This window comes from Triticum dicoccoides, chromosome 2A (genome assembly GCF_002162155.2).
Source record: "Triticum dicoccoides isolate Atlit2015 ecotype Zavitan chromosome 2A, WEW_v2.0, whole genome shotgun sequence".
NCBI classification, from domain to species: Eukaryota; Viridiplantae; Streptophyta; class Magnoliopsida; order Poales; family Poaceae; genus Triticum; species Triticum dicoccoides.
The window spans coordinates 34,700,203-34,716,054 of NC_041382.1; the positions used below are offsets into that span (position 1 = coordinate 34,700,203).

General features: G+C 46.2%; 1 protein-coding gene and 1 pseudogene across 1 annotated transcript; both read left to right on the plus strand.

Moving 5' to 3' along the window:
• Positions 1-2,675: 2,675 nt before the first annotated feature.
• On the plus strand, positions 2,676-3,740 carry LOC119352978 (proline-rich protein 4-like). The gene is made up of 2 exons (XM_037619563.1): positions 2,676-2,836; positions 2,918-3,740. Exons 1-2 carry the CDS (start codon positions 2,695-2,697, stop codon positions 3,457-3,459), a joined length of 684 nt encoding a protein of 227 aa, XP_037475460.1. The 5' UTR covers positions 2,676-2,694; the 3' UTR covers positions 3,460-3,740.
• Positions 3,741-11,889: 8,149 nt separating this feature from the next.
• LOC119357511 overlaps positions 11,890-15,852 on the plus strand; it is a 72,652-nt pseudogene continuing 68,689 nt past the window's right edge.

A 15,852-nucleotide genomic window follows, 5' to 3' on the forward strand; every position in this document is an offset into this window, starting at 1 on the left:
TTTCAGGAAGGCGGGCCCCCTCTCCCCCTTAGTCCAATCACAGTTTGCCAATCTCAAAAACACCCCGTAAAACATTCGTAATGGTCCGTTGATGTAGCATTGCTCGAAAAATGGTTTTGCTATTGTGTAGTCATGTGAGACCATCATTTACATTCAGCCGGTTTTCACATCCGTGGACTCAAACTCAAGTGGACTTCAGGCAGGTGTGCAAATGGATCTGTCATGGACAACTCATGGCATTCATGTCAAAAATAAAATTGCAGCTACCAGGGATCATGCATTCATACTGCCCCTTCTGCTTTGCCTTCTGTCTGCCTAAGTAGGAGGGGAACTGGGCCATGGCCCGGTCCAGCTGAAATACATAAGGGGGCATATTTGGCTCGGACCGTTGAAGACCAAACAATCAGTACCACTTAGGCAGCAGAGAACCTGCTTAGTCAAGTACATGGATTTACACAGGTAAAGTTTGAACAATGCTTTAGAGAAGATAAAGAGGCAGCTCATGTAATAGCTGAACATAGTTTTTTCTGGCGAAAAGGGTCCAGATCTACTCCGTCCGTTCCTAAATACAAGTCTTTTTAGAGTTTTCAATATGGACTACGTGCAAAGCAAAATGAGTGAATCTACACTTAAAATATGTCTACAAACATCCGTATGTAGTGTATATTGAAATCTCTAAAAAGACCTATATTTAGGAATGGAGGGAGTATTATAAAGGGTTCACCAAAAGTACAATTACAAAGCACAACAGACATAATAAAAATTACATCAAAGTCCATTAACCATCGAACGACCACTGACCACCAGAACGATCCGACGACGTGTCGTTGTCGTCGCTCCCATACCGAAGCTGGCTTGGCCTTGTCAATGACAGCTAGAAAGTCTTGGTGCACATGCCCCTAAGGACCAGCGCCCTAGAGTTGCAATCGTTGTTGTAGATCCCTTGAATCGATGTGAAGAACCTAACATCAAATATCATCGTCGCGTACGCATGCCGATAAACCCTATCCTTGCCGACCCGAGGAGCAGACGAGAATCTACGTCGGAGGTTTGTCGATCCGTCCCAACGGATAAACTCAAGGAGAATCGATGCCCGAAAGACCGGCTCGAATATGTAGCATCGCCCCTAGGAGGACCAAAACCCCAACCTATCTATTAGCCAGAGCCGAGCCATGAGGATTGCCCTCCTTGCATGCGGTCTTCCGCGAGGTGGAAGAGAGGCGGGGCACTTTTTTTCCTCTGGCAGGCTGATTTGCCAGAGACTCGTCCCTCTCGGAAGGGGAATTCGAAGCCATTGTCATCACAACACTCCGATCATCATTGGGACCAATGCATATTTTGACTTATGAACTATTACATCAGATCCTTTGTTGAGTATAATGTCCGATGTTGATTACTGCTTGCAGTTGATACTTAGAAGTTTTATTGGATTCATATGTTCAGGTTGTTATTCATACTTTCATCTCCACTGATTATGATCCATATGATGTGTTGTGAGTGGCAGCTCATTACGTTCTTGAGGACATGGGTAAACCTTGTTACTATTAACCTTGTGAATTTAAATATAGTTCAATATTTTGATATTATGTTGTGATGTAATTCTGTAGTGGTGATGTGCAAACATCGACTGCACCAGGAAGAACATGAAGGCCGAGGAGAGTATTTTGTGATTAGTTTATCTGTGGTAGATGGTTGGAGTGACCGAATTACCAAATCCTAAGTTTATGAATTAGCATGAGGGGCTGCTGGAACCCCAGAGTTTATTGTTATGGTTAGATGCTATCTTAATTATTCTCAATGAATCTTGATGGAAGTTAGAACAACACAGTACTATAGGTTCCACCGCACAACAAATTATCAAAGCAATGAATGTTAACTCAATAAACAAGATGAAAGTAACTTGATGAAACTACCATGCATGTGTCCTCGAGAGTGATTTGATCCCTATAAGTAATACAACTCTTGTTCTTTTTTGCGGGGAGATACTACTATCTTCTGAACTGCAGACCAAAATATGTACGATTGCAACCAGCGTTATTATATTGAAAGATTGAGAAGTTTTTATGTTATGATGCCACCTAGCTAGCTCTGGTACTCAAATCCTTCTAGCTCTGAATGGTTGTAAGATTGCTTTCAAATTAAGCCTGTAACTAGCCAATCCAAGTCGCTAGCTCCAACTCTTGTTGCTTTGCCATATAAATGCACGGGAGGTGCACCTCACGCAGAAAGGGATCATCGGATATAATTAGTTAACAGTACGTAAGCTCTGACGACTTTTATGTAGGCTCTAGATGATAAAGGGTACGTACGTACGTACGTACTTACGTTGCATGCATCCATGCATGGCCATGTGCGGCGTGCAACCTATGAAGGAGAACGACGTGATCGACCACCGGTCAAAGTCGATCACCAACCAGTTTAGCTATTTTGATCTTGATCACCAACTGAGTAATGACGAGGTGGAACAAATCGATGATCGATGCGTGCAGAATCAATCGAGTTTTCAATTCGCCATCTGAAATTTCGGCGAATTAGCCGGCCTCTCGTTGTCACGCGTCATTGCGCCGGCCACCCTTCGAGCATGCAGCCAGATCACCCATCGAGCTGTGTCGATCAACGCGGACGCCTATATAAACCACACTCCCACTCAGTCGATCCATCATCCATAAACTCAAGCAAGTTGCGCATTCAGACATGGCAGCTTCGAGAGCGCTCGTCCTCGGCGTCCTGCTGGCGATCACGGTCGCCAACGCCGAGGCGGCGTCCGTCGTGGTCGGCCTGGCCAAGTGCGCCGACTGCACCAGGAAGAACATCAAGGCCGAGGAAGCCTTCAAGGGTAAGCGCTAGCTAAGCTAGCTACTGTGTAAATGCAAAATGGTGCTCTGCTCACTGTTGTTCTGCCATGAATGTACTACAGGTCTTCAGGTGGCGATCAAGTGCAAGAACAACGCCGGAGACTACGAGAGCAAGGCCGTGGGTGCGCTTGACGGTACCGGTGCCTTCAGCGTGCCCCTCGCCGCCGACCTCCACGGCGCCGACTGTGTCGCACAGCTGCACAGCGCCGCCTCCAACGCGCCATGCCCCGGCCAGGAGCCATCCAAGATCGTGCCGGTGTCAGAGGGCACTACCTTCGGCATCGTCGCCGGCAACAACATTGCCACGCCGTCTGCTGCATCGTCGCCGGAGTGCGCATCCATGACCCTGTGCGGGCCGATCAAGAAGCACATCATCGAACACTTCCACCACAAGAAGCCTGTGCCACCCAAGCCGGAGCCCAAGCCGGAGCCCCACCCTGACTACGGCCCCGTGCCCAAGCCGGAGCCCAAGCCGGAGCCCCACCCTGACTACGGCCCCGTGCCCAAGCCGGAGCCCAAGCCGCAGCCCCACCCCGACTACCACCCCGTCCCTCCCACACCTACATACGGTGGCGGCGGTGGTGGATACCACGGTCACCACTGACTCCGATCTGCCACCATCCGGCCCAGCACTGAAATCTCATCACCGAGTGCATGATCAGTGTCAGTGAGTGACCGACGTTACTATTTATCATCAGTTGCATGCATGGCCGCGTGGGTATTCTTTGGTGGTCTTCGGTTCGATGCCCCGTTTTAGTATCTGCACTGCAGAGTTGAGAGTGAGAGTTCAGAATAACATTTGTGAGGAACATGTGTATTTTTTTTTGAACCGGGCTTTTTACCCCTTTTCATTGCAAAGAACGGAAATACAACCAGTTCAAGCTAGAAGAACAGGAGGAGGGAAAGAGGTATAGCGAGTTCTAGCACTACCAGGAAACCCACCATACTCGCTCGCCGTAGAAACGAGTATCATGGGGCGAAAACCTGGATAGCACAACATAACACCTAACCTATTACATTCTCAAAAGATCAGATCAAAGTATCAAAACACAGTCGCATGAAACTCGATGGGAAGCAGTATTGAGATCGCGCGCCCGTCATCTCCTCATCCAGCGCATCTCCAGAGAGCATCAGGCACCTTGGATTGGTTGCTTGACAGCACCACACATCTTCATCAGCTGCATCGTCCCAGTCCTGCTCATCTCAGCTGCAGCACGAAGATCCTTGGCGTCCTCTCCTTGTTGAAGCCCTGTCCAATAGAGTAGAAAGGAACATAGAGAAAACACAATCTCAAAAGGAGTCTTAATTTGTTTCTTTTCAAAAGTAGCTCGATTGCGTGCCAACCAAATCGCCCAACATACGGCCGCTAAGCCCACTGTATAAAACTTTTGCTTCCCAGGAGGGAATTTGTGGCACCACACGAAGTATTGCCAGTAGTCCGACGGGCATCTATCAGTGCCAAGAGCTACTCCAATGGATCGCCAGACAATTCTGGCCACAGGACAAGTAAAGAACAAGTGCTGCACCATTTCCACCTGTTTGCAGAAAGAGCAACAAGAATTCCCTGTCCATTTTCTTTTGCTCATCACTTGTCTAGTAAGGACTGCGTCTTGCGACATTTGCAACAGAAAGATCTTGATTTTAAGAGGGATCTTGGCTTTCCAAATCCATCTATAATGGCACCCACTCAGGGGTTTCTCCAGCATCTTATATACTGACTTAGTGGTGAACTTGCCATTCTGGTTGAGTCCCCAGAAAATACGATCATCCCTCTCAGTAAGGGAAATTTTATTGACTACAGCACACATATCTTTCCATTGTTTGGACAATTCAGGAGTAAGCCTACGTCTGAACATAGAGGCATCGTTAAGCCTATCTTTTTTGTCCAGGGTGCTTGTTGGGTAGTTACAGATTTCAAACAAGCGCGGATACTGATCTTGAAATGGGGTCAGCCCATTTATTGGATCTTTCCATAGCCTAATCAAGTTCCCAGCACCAGTTTCAATCTTTCTGCCCATCATATATATATATCTTTAATCTTGAGCAAAGCTTTCCAATAGGGCGAGTCGGAGAATTTGGGGGAAACTTCAGCAACAGAGGTGTTGCGAAGATACCTGGCCCGGACTATATCCTGCCATATCCCGTTTTGTGCCTCTAATTTCCACCACCATTTGACCATGAGACTATTTTGCTTTCTAAGATCTTTTATACCTAAACCCCCTTTGTCTTTGGATCTACATATCTTGCTCCATTTAACAAGATAGTATCTCCTCTTTTTGTTGCACCCTTGCCAGAAGAACCTACGTCTGTGTTTGTCTAGCCTCTCGATGAAAGTCTTATTCATGAGCCACATAGACATGTGGTAGAGAGATATCTGTGTGACGACAGAATCAAGCAGAGTGTGCCTCCCTCCCATTGAGGCAGTGTTGCCGATCCAGGCCTCGAACCTCTTTAGGTACTTACCAACAATAAACTCCCAATCGGAAGATTTTAGATTAGCATAGCTCACATGCATTCCCAAGTATTTGAGCGGGAAACTGCCAACCACACAGTTGAAGATTTCTGCATATTTATTCACCGTATTTTCATCTCCACCCACAGTGAGGATCTCACTTTTCTGAAAGTTAACTTTCAGGCCAGACATCATTTCAAACATATATAGCAGCAACTTCAGGTTGATAGCCTTATCAACATCATCCTCGATACAAATGATTGTATCATCCGCATATTGTAGGACCGCCACCCCATCAGGGATGAGGTCTGCAGCCAAGCCCACAATAAATTTGTTTTTTGGGCATTTTTGATCATTTTAGTGAGGCATTCAACTGCTAGATTGAACAGGAAAGGAGAGTGTGGATCCCCCTGCCTAACCCCTTTTTTGCTTTGAAAATACAGCCCAACACTATCATTTAATTTGATGCTCACTGTCCCATTGTGCAGTATCTTTTCAATCCAACCGCACCAAGTTTTGTCAAAGCCCCGCATCTTGTGGCATTCTAGGAGAAAGTCCCAATTCACCTTATCATAGGCTTTTTCAAAGTCCAACTTAAGGACGATTCCCACTTTCTTCTTAACATAAGTGTAATTAAGGATTTCATGAAGGGACAGGACCCTGTCCATGATGTTTCTCCCTTTTACAAAGGCGTTTTGAGTAGTACTAATGAGTTTGTTCGCATAAATGACAACTCTGCGGTCAAGAACTTTGGTGATCAACTTATATGGGCATCTCAACAAGCAGATAGGCCTGTATTGTTGGATTTTCTCGGCTTCAGAAACCTTAGGGAGTAGAGTAATAACTCCATAATTAAGCTGCTGGACATCCAGTGTCCCTTGGTGGAAAGCTTTAAAAAGGGCCATAATGTCATCTTTGACTATATCCCAGCACACCTGATAGAACTCAGCAGGGATATTATCGGGTCCAGGGGATCTATTAGGGGCCATGTCGAAAAGAGCCTCTTTGACCTCTTGTTCTGTAAATTCTCGACAAAGATCCTTATTACCTTTTTCGTCTAATTTCTCTTCAGGGGACCAGGTTCAAGGAACATGTGTATTTGCTCTTTTAAGATTCGTAATTTCGGAGCGTGTTTTGTATAAGAAACTTACTGTGAATCAAGTAATTTAATCATGTCCATTTGAGCCAATAATGGAATTATTGAAGCTGTTCGAGTGGGTGGATGATTGGGCATGACGATGACAATGGTTTTGACATGCATTGCGTAGTCGATTTTCAGATCTGTGGAGTGGAATTCAGAGGCAAGTGTGCAAATGGATTCGTGATATCTGGACCAGTAGTACGAATGCATGATCCCTGGTAGCCTGGACCAGGGGATTTGTGATATCTGGCCCAGATGAATTCAGGCACTGTGGGTACGAGAGCTATGGCCTGGTCTAGCTCAGGTACACAGGAGGGTATACCTTGCCCAAACCGGTGAAGACCAAACAATCAGTACCACTTGGACAGGAGGGGCGCGGCTGCTGCGATATGCAGATCGGAGCAAGGCGTCTAAATTGGTGCATTTGGATTGGCCATTGTGGTGGAGGGTATTAACGAACCTGCCGAGAGGGCCTAGGTTTGGCAGAGGATCTTTTCTCTCGAAAATTGTAGTTGCTTCTGATTCGCAAACGGTGGTGAATGACATACAACAAGGAGCAACCGGAGCCTACGGAGCAATCATCAGAGAGTTCAGGGATCGAAGGATTCAGTTCGATAAATGTTCTTTAGTTTATGAGCACGGAATTTTTAACTTTGAGGCTCACCCCCTGAAAAAACGCTGTTGGTTTAGATGTCGGTGGTCATGTATGGTTGGGAAACCCTTATGACCCCGCTGTAATTCATGTAAAACCTTGGGTTGAGCAATTAATAAAGTGTGTTTTCTCTAAAAAAAACTTGGACAGGAGACATCTTAGCTGCGGTTTGGCGATAAGATATCATCCGGGAGGTTTTTCTTCCCACTTATGCGGATGCAATATTGAACATTTTTTCCTAATTTTCGTGTGTCTGTTTTTTATTTCGCCTCAGGTCGTTTTCTGTGGCCGCCCAGTAGGAATCTCAACATTGAGCGGTCATCTCATTCGAGTAGTCTGGGGATTTTTGTTGTTGAGACCTTTTTCATTTTTGGGTTTGCGGGTTGCCTATCTAGGATTTGGTCGACACCATGTTCACTTTTTTGGTCGCACTGCATATGTGAGGAGGGGACTGAAAAGGGGGAGGCCGAGGAGGGGGGAGACGGTGGAGGAAGTAGGGTGCCTCATCGGTGAATCAACGACAGGGGCTGGCTACATGCCATGGAGTGCGGAGAGCTGCCGACAAGTAGCGTTGGTAGGAGGGATTCGTGTTGCCCGAGAATGGCGGTAGGTAGGAGAGGGGTGGTATGGATAGGAGGTAGGTGGAGATATCTCGCCGGCCTCGTAATCAGTCAAGCAGTGGTCGGGAATTTCAGTCCATCCCCCTCAATATTCAATTCAGAAGAACGCTAGCCGGTAATCGTTGGGAGGCTTGGCTCTATTTAGTGCGTAGACTGATGGAGGTCCAGTTATCTTAACAACCTGATTAGTTGCGCTGGAAGCTTACTAGGAATGGGGAATTTACAGTTAAATCGATGTATCTCGTTGTTATCAACTCCAGCTCCATTCCTAGTTCCAAACATGTTTGGAAAGTCAAAGTTCCATTGAAAATTAAAGTGTTTATGTGGTTTGTTTATAAACAAGTCATCTTAACTAAGGACAATCTGGCAAAGCGCAACTGGACATGACCTACTAGGTGCAGTTTTTGTGATCAGGATGAAACCATCAAACACCTTTTTCTTGACTGCCCACTGGCAAAAGTGCTATGGCGGACGGTGCACATAGCCTTTAATATTACTCCTCTGAATTCTGTCAGCACATTATTTGGAACGTGGCTTAACGGGATACATGCCGAAACAGCGAGACAGATTCGCCTAGGAGTATGTGCTTTATTGTGGGCAGTCTGTAACTGCAGAAATGATTTGGTTTTTAATAGAACAACAAATTTTCACTTTTTGCAGGTTATCTTCGGAGTCACTGCTTTGATCCATATGTGGTCGCTACTCACTCCGACGGAGGTCAGGGAGCGTTTGGTTACTGGATCTATCCGATGGGAGACGGTAGCACGAGATATTTTCAACCGGTTTGGATGGCGGTCATGTAATAGGATAGGCAATTAGTTTCCTTATCTTGTTGATGCCGTCCGGTTGTGGCGCTATGGTTACTTTTTTATAGGCTCTATGTGAGCTTTTCTTTTACTTTCACTTCGGCTTTATGACCTTTGTTGAACCTATTTGCTTATTAATAAAGTCGGCCGTATGCAACGTTCTGATGCAGAGACCGGTGAGTCCCCCCTTTTTGAAAAAAAGCAGTGGTCGGGAGGGGTGGGGTGGGGGGAGGTTATCAGTGTTGGTCGTCGGTTCAAGGTATTGAGCAATTTTCGCCACCTCTACGCCCTCCTCAGTCTTAGTGCATGCTCAACAGTTATTTTTTCATATGTTTTTGCTATCCTACAGCGCTTTGATTTTAGCTGTTTTGGTCACTCGTCACCGATCTTAGAACCATCGCAGGCTCATAGTTATCCGTGATGGGCTAGCCATTTTAATGTTGTGCGATAGCATCGCACAACATTCTGCTCATGAATTTTGTGTGTTCAGTACGTCTGATTGGGGGAGAAGGGTGTCTTCTTTTTTTTTTGGTATCAGGGAGTAAATTGAGGATTATTTTCGCATGTTAATAGGTTTGGACCAACATTGATCTCCTACTTATGTACTACCTTTTCTTTATTTGGTCACTTGGACACATTAGTGGAACTTCAATGGGGCTAAAGGGGCGAATGCCCCCCCCCCCCCCATCCCCCAAACCCTCATGCTCCCAATTGTAAATAGGTATAGCAATTCATAGTTGTGGAACATATGTGTGCTTCATCTAAAGGGGTTTTAAACTTTGGGTTATATGAAATACCCTTTCATTTTATGGATGTATTCTCTACGCAACCCTCGGCGGAGCGGTGAAGCGAAGATTGATATACACACCCTTCCTATCAACATCTTTGTTTTCTAGAATTTAATGGACATCTAATCACTTAGTTTTAGACGTTTGTCGTTCATCATTTATCAAGTGCACACTCAGCTTGTCCTGTATGTGGTGCAAAACCCCATCATCACTATCGCCAACACGCACCGGTGCCTGGGATGTTGCTGCCATCGCCCCTCTCCTCTGCATCCTTCATGATCCGTCTGGAGTGCCATCCACATCCTAACATCCACACCCTCTTCTTCTTCCTAATCGGAATCACGTGAATGGTGTATGGTCAGGGTTCATGGTTTTTTTTGCGGGTGAAAATAGTGTATATTAATTAAGTAATGAGTCTACACTCAGTTTCACAGATCATACATAAAATCCTCTGGCCCGGAGCTAAACCAAACGGCCGTACGCCGGGAACAACGCCCCATATGCGCCATATAGTGAGCAGCAACATTGCATGGCCTGCCTGCATGCACGATTTTGTGACATCGGATGCCATGCAACATGCTCTTCACCTCCTCTACCATACTAGCCACAGCTCATCGATTCATGCCTATGTCATTCAGCATGTCCACAGCTTCTTTACAGTCAAGTTCAATGATCAGGTTGTTATCAGTGTGAGCGAGCGCCAGACCGATTCCTTCGAGGCAAGCAGCTAGCTCCGCCTCAAGCGGCGAGTAGCATGAGCGGAGAAAACGACATGATGAGAAAATCACAGCTCCCTTGTCGTCCCGCAACACCATTCCATCTCCTCCCGTACTCTCTCCATGCACATAGGAGCCATGGTTGCATTGGTGCGTAGTACTATAATAGCCCCGATCTTGATTTAGCTGATATGGAAACTACTTACCAAAATATTGTGGCACCATAGAAATCCCAAATTTGATGAGCCGGTAGTTGTAGAGCAATTTCAACTCAATGGAATACAGCTATCTAGAACTGTAGAACAAAATATGTATGGCTGCAATCGAAGTCATATTCAAAGTTTAAGACGTTTTTACATTACTAGTAATAATGTACGTGCAATGCACGTTTATATTAGGTAGGATATTAGTTGCACGTTATATTAGGTAAGATATATCTGTTGCATGTTGGTATTTGGTAAGATATCAATTACTTTTTCGCGGGAATGGTAGGATATTAATTACATGGCATATTTCAAGGGATAACGTTGAGTCAAAACGTGTTTATAACCAATGGCAGTGGTGGGTAATTAGAGCGTTAAACGTGTTTGGTGTTTAACATTGGAGCGATCTGAACCGCTAGATAACATGATTTGACGGTCGAGATGGTTTGGATCTGTCCATTTGGGTCTTTTTATATTGGTATAGATATAGATATAGATTATGTCACTTTAATATTGCTTTCTAATTAAGCTTCTAACCAACCAATCGACGCTACTAGCTTCAACTATTGTTGCTTTGCCAATTCAGATTATTTACATGTCAATGCCTCATAAAGGAATGAGGTGTAGTCGGCGGAGTCGAGTACGAAAGTTGAGGGGTGCAGGTGGAAGCTCGCCAAAAAAAATCTCATGGTCGCTAGTTTAAAGGGATGGCCGGGGGCGGCGCTAGCACGGCGGTGGGTGGTGGTGCGGTGAGGCTGATGCGGGAGCACCACCGGCCGCGGGTGATAGAGGCAGGAGGTTGGGCCTGTGGTGCGTGGGGTGGTTTTAGGTAAGAGATGAACCGGAGGGCAGCAGGAGGTTGGAGAAGATGGTCTGACCATTCATCTTGCATCCGATGGCTCAAAACAGATCAACTGACCTAAACGTTTTTTAGTCCACACTTACACCTAGCCAGGTCCTTGCCAATTAAATGAGCGGGAGGCGCACGACACCCGCAGAAAGGGATCAACAGAGAGAATGCTTTGACTTAAATACGCTCTACTACCTCGGTCCTGATTTATTGGTCCCTTGAATATTTTGTGCCAAATTTTAACTATATATTTAATTACAAAATGTTAATGCGTGTTGTAAAAAATTAATATCATTAAAAACTATGTTCAAATATGAAACCCACTATATAATTATTTATAACATGTATTAACATTTTATCAGTTAAATCTATGATTAAATTTTGACGCAAAATACCAAAAAAAATCAACTAATCAAGACAGAGGTAGTAGACGGTAAAAAGGGCATGTACGTACGCTGCATGCATGCATATCCATGTGCATGCCGCGTGGAACCTACGTGCGTACGAGAACGACGCGATCGACCACCAGCCAATGCAAAGTGGATCATCAACCAAATAACAAATGACGACGTGGATCAAATCGTTGATCGATGCGTGCTGTGGACTCTGGAACCAACCGAGTTTTAATTCGCCATCCGAAATTTCGGCGCGCCAGACGCAAATTGGTATGTCTCTCATTGCCTCGCTTTTTCTTGGCTTGCAGCCAGATCAGATCATCAACGAGCTGCATCGTATCCTTCAATGCGGATGCCTATATAAACCATAAGTCGCCTGTTCCATTCATCCATCCATCCATCGAGCTGCTAGCTACTCACTTCACACAGGCTAACAGGCAAGTAGTGGGGTTCGATTAGAGGTTCAGGCATGGCGGCGCCGACGAGAGCACTTGTCCTCGCCGTCGCCAACGCCGAGGCGGCATCCGTCGTGGTCGGCCTGGCCAAGTGCGCCGACTGCACCAGGAAGAACATCAAGGCCGAGGAAGCTTTCAAAGGTAAGCTAGCTAGATCGGCCACGTTGCATCAAAGCACACATACATATTGAAATTAGCTCACTCTTGTTCGGCCATGAATGCACATCAGGTCTTCAGGTGGCGATCAAGTGCAAGAACGTCCACGGCGACGCCACGTTGCATCAAAGCACACATACATATTGAAATTAGCTCACTCTTGTTCGGCCATGAATGCACATCAGGTCTTCAGGTGGCGATCAAGTGCAAGAACGTCCACGGCGACTACGAGAGCAAGACGGTGGGCGGCCTCGACGGCACCGGCACCTTCAGCGTGCCCCTGGCCGCCAACCTCCATGGCACCGACACTAGTAGAAAACAGAGCTTTGGTCCAGACCGGGTCAGCCCATTAGTCCCGGTTCAGTCTAGAACCGGGACCAATGGGGACATTGGACCTGGTTCGTGAGACCAGGGGGCCGGCCGGGCCACGTGGGCCATTGGTCCCGGTTCATCTGGACCTTTTGGTCCCGGTTGGTGGACGAGCTGGGACCAATGGGCCTCGCTCCTGGCCCACCACCATTGGTCCCGGTTAGTGGCTTGAACCGGGACCAAAGGCTCCCCTTTAGTCCCGGTTCATGCCACCAACTGGGACCAATGAGGTGCCTATATGTACCCCCTCGCGTAAGAGCAGAGCACACTACTCTGTTTTTTTTTTCTGGCCCAGGGGGAGAGGGCTTGGTGGTGCTCTAGCTCACCTCCTATGCACACAAGGTGTTCGATGGAATGCCCGAGCCACACTAGTTAAGTTTTCTCCTCTCCAAGCTCGACCTCCAAGCTCCATTTTTCTCAATATTTGTCTAGGTTTAGCGGTCCGTCACGCCCTGTCCCCGTCTTTACCGCCGTTGATCACCCGCGCCGAGCTCATCGCCGGCACCACCGTGGTGAGCCTCTTGTTCTTATCTTCTTTCTGAAAGGAAAAATATTCTTACTTGTATGTTTACATAGATACTTGTATTATTTTCTTACTTTTATTATTGCATCTTATATAGTGCGATGGTTTTGGTATCCGCCCCCGTCGGCCCTCGTCCTGTCTATGATTCGGATGTGGTATGTATATTATCTTTATAACTATTGGTTCATTTATTGTTTATGAAAATTATGCCGACCAACGTGACATAGATTTTATTTATGTAGGATGTATGTGAATCTGAAATGCCAACCGACCCTATTGTCGAGAGGTTAAATTTAGTTGAAGAAGAAAACAATTTGTTGAAGAAAAAATAGAAAAAAATTGAGGAGGAGAAGATGATATTGGAGTTGCATGTTGCGGATGTCGTCGATGATCACAAGATCAAGATGGATGCAATGCACTTGAAGATTAAAAGATTAAAAAATATGCCATTCATACCGAGGCTTGGTATCATTATGCTGTTGGATCAATTGTTACCTTGGTTGCGATTATGATCGCATTTGTTTTCACATTGAAATGGTTTACATAGTTTCAATGTATGGTTTAATTAATTAGATGCTCTGGAGAGCTATATGTTGTTAGATGAGAACTATGTATGCACTTTGGTTTTAATGTCATGATGAACTTCTATTAATTTGGACACTTAATTATATATAATGCACGCAGATGAACCGGCAATGGATGTACGGTGACAGACACACCTCCGAGTACATTAAGGGCGTGCATGAGTTTCTCAATGCGGCTGAGGCAAACAAGCAGAATGGTTTTATGTGTTGTCCATGCACTGAATGTGGGAATACGAGGCCTTACTCTAACCGGAAAATCCTTCACTCCCACCTGCTTTACAAGGGTTTCATGCCACACTATAATGTTTGGACGAGGCACGGAGAAATAGGGGTTATGATGGAAGACGGCGAAGAAGAAGAGTACGATGACAACTATGTGCCCCCTGAATACGGTGATGCTACAACGGGGGGAGCTGGTGAAGATGAAGAGGAACCAGACGATGTGCCCAATGATGCTGCAACGGGTGAAGCTGCTGAAGATCAAAAGGAACCAGACGATGTGCCCGATGATGATAATCTCCGCCGGGTCATTGTCGATGCAAGGACGCAATGCGAAAGTCAAAAGGAGAAGCTGAAGTTCGATCGCATGTTAGAGGATCACAAAAAAGGGTTGTACCCCAATTGCGAAGATGGCAACACAAAGCTCGGTACCGTACTGGAATTGCTGCAGTGGAAGGCAGAGAATGCTGTGGCTGACAAAGGATTTGAGAAGCTACTGAAAATATTGAAGAAGAAGCTTCCAAAGGATAACGAATTGCCCGACAGTACATACGCAACAAAGAAGGTCGTATGCCCTCTAGGATTGGAGGTGGAGAAGATACATGCATGCCCTAATGACTGCATCCTCTACCGCGGTGCATACAAGGATCTGAATGCATGCCCGGTATGCGGTGCATTGCGGTATAAGATCAGACGAGATGACCCTAGTGATGTTGACGGCGAGCCCCCAGGAAGAGGGTTCCTGCGAAGGTGATGTGGTATGCTCCTCTAATACCACGGTTGAAACGAAGAGCATGCCAAGTTGATACGATGGCACAGTGAGGACCGGAAGAAAGACGGAAATTTGAGAGCACCCGCTGACGGGTCGTAGTGGAGAAAAATCGAGAGAAAGTACTGGGATGAGTTTGCAAAGGGCCCAAGGAATGTATGCTTTGCTTTAACCGCGGATGGCATTAATCCTTTCGGGGAGCAGAGCAGCAATCACAGCATCTGGTATAACACCCTCGATGCGACTATAGCTCCCACGTGTCGAGGCACGACTTAGAGACATAATCGCATTGAAGGCATATGTCGCAAGTGAGGTAATCTTCACACAACCCATGTAATACATAAGGGAAAGAGATACATAGTTGACTTACAATCGCCACTTCACACAAATACATAAACAAAGCATTACATCATCCAAATACACTCAAGGTCCGACTACGGAACCAAAATAAAAGAAGAACCCCAAATGCGACAAAGGTCCCCGATCGACCCCAACTGGGCTCCACTACTGATCAACTAGAACGAAGCAACACAAAGGACAAGATTTTCATCGAGCTCCTCCTGAGCTTGGTTGCGTCATCTGCACGGACTCATCGACACCTGCAAACTGGTTTTGGAAGTATCTGTGAGCCACAGGGACTCAGCAATCTCGCACCCTCGCGATCAAGACTATTTAAGCTTATGGGTAAGGTAAAAGTATGAGGTGGAGCTGCAGCAAGCGACTAGCTTATATGGTGGCTAACATACGCAAATGAGAGCGAGAAGAGAAGGCAAGGCACGGTCGATAAAGTATGATCAAGAAGTGATCCTAAAACAATCTACGTCAAGCATAACTCCAACACCGTGTTCACTTTCCAGACTCCGCCGAAAAGAGACCATCACGGTTACACACGCGGTTGATGTATTTTAATTAAGGTCAACTTCAGGTTTTCTACAATCGGACATTAACAAATTTCCATCTGCCCATAACCGCGGGCACGACTTTCGAAAGTTCAAATCCCTGCAGGGGTGTCCCAACTTAGCCCATCACAAGCTCTCACGGTCAACGAAGGAATAGACCTTCTCCCGAGACATTCCGATTAGACTCGGTACCCTGGTTCTACAAAACATTTCGACAGGGTGAAACTAAACCAGCAACACCGCCAGAATGTGCCGACAAATCCCGATAGGAGCTGCACATATCTCTTTCTCAGGGCACACTCAGATGAGCCAGACGTCGGGTAGGCCAGCCCAGAGTTGCCCCTGGTAGCCCCGGACATCACTCAGTTGGACCAACACTCAGAGGAGCACTGGCCCGGGG

Bases quoted from the DNA above. Each gene is read 5' to 3' on its own strand.
- LOC119352978 (XM_037619563.1), top strand. From the start codon at position 2,695: ATGGCAGCTTCGAGAGCGCTCGTCCTCGGCGTCCTGCTGGCGATCACG. The intron at 2,837-2,917 runs GTAAGCGCTAGC...AATGTACTACAG, and splicing joins GGCCGAGGAAGCCTTCAAGG to GTCTTCAGGTGGCGATCAAG.